The sequence below is a fragment of the Grammomys surdaster genome, unplaced genomic scaffold, assembly GCF_004785775.1.
Source record: "Grammomys surdaster isolate TR1022 unplaced genomic scaffold, NIH_TR_1.0 126612, whole genome shotgun sequence".
Classification (NCBI taxonomy): Eukaryota; Metazoa; Chordata; class Mammalia; order Rodentia; family Muridae; genus Grammomys; species Grammomys surdaster.
The window spans coordinates 712166-719320 of NW_021621401.1; the positions used below are offsets into that span (position 1 = coordinate 712166).

The following is a 7155-nucleotide window of genomic DNA, read 5'->3' on the forward strand; positions in this document are numbered from 1 at the left end:
AGAGTCCTTCTCCAAGTCCTTACTGGGCTGGTTGACATGGTTATGGTTAATCTTAGCTGAACAAAGGCCCAGAGGCTGGAGGGGCTTGGAAGGAGTTACAAGGACTGCAAGTATTAGCTCCCTTCCTGGACCTAGTGAGTGATTGCATAGCCTAAGTTCCCCCTTGCTCCAGGTCCTGTTGCTGCAGAGCATGGTTTACACCATGCAGCGCAGGCAGGATGTCCTCTGGAGAGGCGTACTCCAGAACTCAAAATAGCATGAAATTTAATTTTCCGCCTATTTGACAAAGCTTGGATGGGGCCACAATCAGCAGTACAGATAAGGGTCCTCGGGTCCAGGGTGTGGGCCAGCTGGGCCTGAGGCAAACACTCCATGGTCCCCCGGCAGGCTGCGTGCAGGTGAGGCAGTCTTCGGGTACTCCCCCCGCCGGGGCGCTGGTTGCTGGGCGCTAAAACAAACGGGCTCTGTTTGCCCAGTCTGCGACGACAATGCCGTTTCCAAATATTTGCCAGCCTCAGGCAGTTGTGGAGCCCAGCTATAAATGCTTGCGCCCCAGGTGGAGGTGGGCCTGCTGAGTGAGCGCTACAGTCCCAGTCAGGTAGGAGCCTGGGTGAATGTGGAGTCTTCTGGGGTGTCACACCCCTGGGGGTTGGGGAGGGGTGTCTGTCCCGCTGGTAATGTCTGCATTAAGCTCTCCACTAGCAGCGATCCTCAGAGGCTACTGTCAGGACTATTGGACACCTCCTGAGACAGAAGGATCCAGCAATGTAAGACATCAAAGTGGCCAGCCTCTATTTCTCAAACTAGCAGAGAGGAGCTGGGCAGTTTGACCCTGAGCAGATCTGACCAAGGGGCCACTCACACCTAGGCCTCTCAGATAGAGATCGTCTTCTGATACACCCTGTTGGATACCTGCTCTCCCCCTCCTCTGTGAAGGAGCCTGGTGGCTCTAGGGATGAGATCTACTGTAGGGTCACCAGCCAGGGGACAGAGCCATGTCTAGGCTCCAAGTGAGACCCCCCTCTTTCCTTCCTTCCTCCCTCCCTCCCTCCCGCCCTCCCTTCCTCCCTCCCCCTTCACCCCCCCCCTCTCTCTCTCTCTCTCTCTCTCTCTCTCTCTCTCTCTCTCTCTCTCTCTCTCTCTCTCTCTCTCTCTTTCTTCAGTTTTTCTAGACATGTTTTCCTCTGTGTAGCCCTGGCTGTCCTGGTACTCAGTCTGTAGATCAGGCTGACCTCAAATTCAGAGATCTGCCTGCCTCTTGACTCCTGAGTACTGAGATTAAAGGCATGTGCCACCCCACCTTGCTTGACACCCTTTTATTAAAAGAACAGCTGGGCAGTGGTGGCGCACGCCTTTAGTCCCAGCACTTTGGAGGGAGAGGCAGGTGGATTTCTGAGTTTGAGGCCAGCCTGGTCTACAGAGTGAGTTCCAGGACAGCCCAGGCTATACAGAGAAACCCTGTCTCGAAAAAACAAATAAACAAACAAAAACGAAAAAACCCAAAAAACAAAAAACAAGAATTACTACCCAAGAGGGGTGGCACATGCCTTTAATCCCAGCACTCTGGAGGCAGGAACAAGCAGACTTCTGTGAGTTTGAAGCCAGTCCAGTTTATATGGCAAGTTCTAGGATGGCCAAAGCTATGTAGACAGGTCTGATCTCAAAACAAAGAAAACCAAAGAGGAACAGGAGGAAGAAGAGGAGGAGGAGGAGGAGGAGGAGGAGGAGGAGGAAGGTGGAAGAAGGAAGGAAGAAAAGAAAAAAGAAAGAAAACCCCAACAATTGCACCTCTTCAAAAAGAAGCCCTGGAGCTGTGACTGTAGCTAACGGTAGCTACATAGGAAGTAGGTCTGCTGGAGCTTTTTGGCTGTCACAGCCCCCGAAGCTCCCAATGGTATTTGCCAGGCTTCTGAGCCTGTCAAGGCAGGTTCTGGTTCTGTCACCTCAGTGATCCAGGCTGAGACAGGGTAGACACCTTGTCCAGTGCCTGTCCCTTCCTGTCTGGGTAGTCCTGCCCTCTAGGACTGCCTCTGGCCCTACCCTGTGGCCTGAGTGATCACAACTGTGGTGGTCCTCATGGTACCATCTGTTTCCCCTGTATCATGATGGCTCCACCCTACACAAGTACATCTCTCTGAGCTCAGGAGGCCCCGGGATGGAGAGAGCAGAGCTGAAGCAGCATTTTGCAGGCCACATGCACAAGCTGTGTCTAGTGTTTTGCAGGGCTTACACACAGGCTGTGTCTAGCGGGCACTGCCAGCCCTCACTTGCTAACTCATCCTCTCACTTCTCTCCTAGCCTGTGTTTACTGTTCCAGGAACCCCCAGAATTTTGGAGACCTCAACAAGATGGCTGCCGGTGTTATACGGTCTGTCTGTGACTTCCGGTTGCCCCTACCATCACACAAGTCTTTCCTGCCCACAGACCTGGAGGCTCCAGATACTTCTGAAGAAGAGGAGGAGGAGGAAGAAGAGGAGGAAGAGGAAGAGGAGGAAGAAGAAGAGAGGAACCAGGTCCTGCAAGGTGAGGGGTCACAGGGATGCAGCCCAGACTCCCGGAACTCAGGAGTAGCCCCTCAGGGTCCCAGCAGTCCTGAGACCCCAATGCAGCTGCTGCGGTTCTCAGAGCTCATCAGTGGTGACATCCAGAGGTATTTTGGACGCAAGGACACAGGGCAAGACCCAGATGCCCAAGACATCTATGCTGACAGCCAACCAGCCAGCTGTTCTGCCCGGGATCTATACTATGCTGATCTAGTATGCCTGGCCCAGGACGGGCCCCCAGAGGACGAGGAGGCCACTGAGCTCAGGATACATTTACCTGGGGGGCCTGTGGATCAGGTGCACAGGCTGGGCCACAGAGGAGACAGGGTGCCACCACTGGGCCCCCTGGCTGAGCTCTTCGATTATGGCCTTCGGCAGTTCTCCAGACCCAGAGTATCAGCTTGCCGAAGACTAAGGCTGGAGCGGAAATATAGCCACATTACCCCCATGACCCAAAGAAAATTGCCTCCATCCTTCTGGAAGGAGCCTGTGCCCAACCCACTAGGCCTACTGCACCCGGGCACACCAGATTTTAGTGATCTGCTGGCCAGCTGGTCTGCTGAGGGTGGCTCTGAGCTGCAGAGTGGAGGCACCCAAGCCCTGGAGGGGACACAGCTGGCTGAGGTCTAGTGAGTAGGCAGATGAGTCAGGAGTGTGCTGGGGGCAGCAGTGGCCATTTCTACCTTCAGAAGAACCCAGCACCTACTTCCTGTAGCACAGGCCCTGCCCTAGTAAGTCTATCTAAGTAGTCATGCAGTTACCTCTCCCTCAAGGAGAGCGGGCCCAAGAGGGTGTGAGCTTATCCCAAGCCTGGAACTGTTGCCACCAGCACTGAGAGGAGAGAGGGAGGGAGGGAGGGGGGGAGGGAGGGACAGAGACAGAGAGACACAGGGAGAGACACAGAGAGACACAGAGAGAGAACAAAAGCTTATCCAGACCTGCCACATCTGGCTACCGGCTCTTGAGGGGCAGGGGGACCCCACTATACACAGTAGGCCTCAGGACTGCCCATATGAAGTGAATGGAACCCAGGCGAGAACTATTAATCACCTGTACACCCTTGCCCGTTGTTACTAGGCCAGCCCCAAGATTCACGTCAGTAGCAAAGAGCAGCTGCGTTGGGACTAAAACCAGGTCAGCTCTTTACATTTGTCCTCTGGAGGGCTAGAGCTGGCGGTTCCATGTGTCATCTCCTCAGCCAGGCTGGTGGCAGGACTAGGAGCTGCACGCAAGAGTTCAGGTTTTCTTGAGAGGCCAGAAGAGGGATACTGCCTGATCACAGAGACCTAGATGCTCGCTCTCCAGATCTATGCTCGTAGGCGGCTTCCTTGGCACCTCTGTGTTAGTGGGTAGGTGGGCAGGGCTGGGATGTCTGAGGGCCCTGTGTCCTTGCTCTTTACATTTGTCCTCACAGGCAGCAGGGGTGTATCCTGACAGGTGTGGCCTGGGCGCCCCTGCACAGAACTCCCAGTGAATGTGATAGTCTGGCCTTGTACTAGGCAGGACAGGAGGGGTCCTTCAAGGACCAAATAACTTGGGCCTTGTGAGTTTGGTCCCTCTCACTACTTGACACCCTTGTCAGGCTTGTGAGCTGTGGAAAAGCCATTCTATCAGATAACAGGAGAGTCTGGCTCCAGTAGGTACAAGGACTGGCACGTTTATTTCTGGATCATAGTCAGAGATGTGAACTCATATGCAGGCTTCCACTGGGTCATGGCTGAGATCACTCCGGGCCTTTTCTGGGCCACCAAGTTCAAGAGGACTGTCTTCCAATGAAGCCACCTGCCCAGAGACATAGCTCATACACAACACAACCCCTGTGGCAGTGTTGCTACCCTTGGGAGACCCGGCCTCTCAGGTGCCCACCTCACAGCCTGGTACACTCCCCAGGAGTTCACAGAGACCAGCTCGCCCAGGGCTATGTCCTTGATGAAGAACCGCTGCCTCACCAGCGACATAAATACCCGCTTGCTGCCCAGCGTCAGCGGCCAGGGTCCCTCCTCACTCCACAGACGCAGCATGCTCTCACGCAGGGTTGCAATCTCCTCTGTGCGCTGCAAGTACAGAGGTACGGGGCCAAGAGGACCCGTGGGGAACAAGACCAGTACAGAGGTGGGTGGCAGATGTGTGTATGTGGGGATGTCTTCTACAGAGGAAGCCCAGCGGGAGGTCCTCACCTCCAGGACACACTGTTCAGTACCACCCAGCTAATGTGTTCCTGGGGCCCTGTAGAGATGGGAACAGATGGGCTTAGGGCAGGCTGGCAGAGGGTGAGGGGTCAGTGGTTCTCCCAGAGTTTTCTCTCACCAGCTTGGTCTCATTATTAAACTTCAGATTCTGGATGGTTTTGTTGGCCTGGAGGCTGTTCTCCAACTTTATCATTTGCTTCTGAAACTAAACACAGCTCTAATCATGAACAGATATGGACTGCCGACATCCAAATCTACCCACCAGCACAGCAACACTGGGGGCCTGGAGTTTAGGGAAGCAGACAGACACGGGTGCCTTCCTGGGGCCCAAGGGATATATACCGTGGCCAGCTGGCCCTGGATCTCTGCAATCTTCCGTCCAGGGTTCTCCTCTTTCAGAAGCTGCACAGACATCAGCAGGCTAGCTAGCTCCTGTCGCACACTCTCAGCCTCAAACTCCCTGTGGGCGCCAGGGCTTGGTTATAGGGGGCTCCAGAGCCCAAGGAAGAAGGCTCAGTTCAGAGCTAAGACTCCTGAGGCTGTCCCAGGGCTAAACTTGAGGGTGCAGGCTATTCTTTAGGAGGTAGAACCCAGGGTGGGACTAGCTAGGGACTGGGCAACCAAACAGGCAGAGGTGCAGGACTGGGAAGGACCAGTAAAGATCAGGAAGGTGGAAGAGTTTCTGTATCTCCCAGAGGCCTGGGTGGCTTTGAACCCTCACCTGGCCTTGCCCTCAGCAGAGATCTTCACATCTATGTCACTCTTGTGAAGAACACACTTGTTGGAGACACTTTCTATCTGAAATGTGGAATATGTAGGAGCCCAAGGTGACTTATCACAGCCACCTGGGAGCCCCAGGCCAGCTCAAGCCTAGCCAAGGTCTAGAACCTCAAGGCTAGTGGCAACTCTGGCCTTACCCACCTGCTGGGGGAGGTTGTTCACTTTCTCCTGCACCTCCTGCAAGTGAGCTGAGACTTCTTTCAGCCACTGGGCCAGATCCTGCAGGGACTCCCTCTCCACACCTTCCCTTTCAGTCTGCGCCTGCAATTTCAACATCCTGTAAGGGATGGTAGGCAGATGGGTAGACAGGGCCTGCTGAAGCTAAGAGGCAGAGTATCTGACTCCAAAGCCTGTTTGTGTAAAGCATGCAGATTGCCTGGAAAGCCTGGCCAGACACTGCAGAAGACAGATGTCCCAGACTGATGGCAGCTGAGGTGGTCTTCCCAGGCAGGGCCATTCAGCTGAGCAGAAACGTGCCCTTGAGGAGCTGACAGTTGTTTGTGACAGGAATAGAGAACAGACTGACCACACTTGAGGAGGCTACATTGTGGTCCATGGACCTGTTGGCAGCTGCTCTGGCCATACATATCCAGAAAGGATGCAGAGGCAGCCAAGGTTGGGGGATCTGCCCACCACACCAGAGTGGGTGTTCACAGCAGTTACAAAAGAGAAGGGCCTCTTGTGTCTATCAACAGAGGAATGAGTATGCAAAACATGGCCTGTCCACATGTAGGAACATTATCCAGCTACCAAGGGATGAAGCATGGATTCACACAACAGGGATGACCCATGAAGGCAACTCAGGCGAGAAGCCCGAGATGAAAGGTTTATGCTGGGATGAAGTACCTAGAGCATATAGATCAGAGCTAGGTGGGGGACGAGAGGAACGGTTAGCCTCTGGGTTTCTATCTGATGTAAAGAGAAGGTTCTGGAGCCGACCTGGATAACTTCTCTTGTGAACGTACTAAGCGTGCTGGGTTTGAGTTAGGGTGAGGGTTGAGCTCATAATCTTCCTGCCTTGGACTCCTGAGGTTGGGAGCACACTGAGCATCAGGCCAGCATAGGCTACACAGCAAAATCCTCTCTTAAATCAAAACAATAGTGACAAGATAATAATAATAATGGGATGAAGAACTGGATCGGCAGTTCAGAGCACTTGCTGCTCTTCCAGAGGACAGGAATTTGGTTCCCAGCACCCAGGCTGGGTGGCTCACATTCATCTGTGACTCCAGCCTCAGGAGACTGACACAGTCTTCTGCCTATCTGAGCACTTACACACATGTAGTACATACACACATACACATAAATAAAAAAATACAAAAAAGGAAATTCAAACAAATAAAATATACAACTAAACAAAACCCACTGAACTATATGCTTTAAAAGGTGATTGGGGGTGGCTGGGTGGTGGTGGTGCTCTGTCAAGACAGGGGTGCTCTATGTAACAGTCCCAGCTATCCTGGAACTCCTTTTGTAGACCAGGCTGGCCTTGAACTACAGAGGTCTGCCTGCCTTTGCCTCCAGAGCTGGGATTACAGAAACGTGCCACCATTCCCGGCTGAAAGGTGAATTGAAGAAAGAAAGAAAGAAAGAAAGAAAGAAAGAAAGAAAGAAAGAAAGAAAGAAAGAAAGGAAGGAAGGAA

At 53.3% G+C, this 7155-nt stretch overlaps 2 protein-coding genes across 2 annotated transcripts in view; one reads left to right on the forward strand and one right to left on the reverse strand.

The window, feature by feature from the left end:
- The first annotated feature begins 2348 nt into the window (after positions 1–2348).
- On the forward strand, positions 2349–3173 carry LOC114615119 (tubby-related protein 1). The gene has a single exon (XM_028760759.1). The coding sequence runs from the start codon at positions 2349–2351 to the stop codon at positions 3171–3173; it is 825 nt and encodes a 274-aa protein (XP_028616592.1).
- A 1011-nt stretch (positions 3174–4184) lies between these two features.
- The window catches only part of Ccdc154 (coiled-coil domain containing 154), a 9487-nt gene continuing 6516 nt past the window's right edge, over positions 4185–7155 (reverse strand). Inside the window, exons 12-17 of the mRNA XM_028761027.1 lie at positions 5654–5773; positions 5454–5530; positions 5075–5192; positions 4851–4937; positions 4410–4597; positions 4185–4325 (exon numbers count right to left, since the gene is read on the reverse strand). Coding sequence (XP_028616860.1) covers positions 4202–4325; positions 4410–4597; positions 4851–4937; positions 5075–5192; positions 5454–5530; positions 5654–5773 — 714 coding nt within the window. The 3' untranslated portion in view covers positions 4185–4201. The remainder of the gene's footprint in view (positions 4326–4409; positions 4598–4850; positions 4938–5074; positions 5193–5453; positions 5531–5653; positions 5774–7155) is intronic.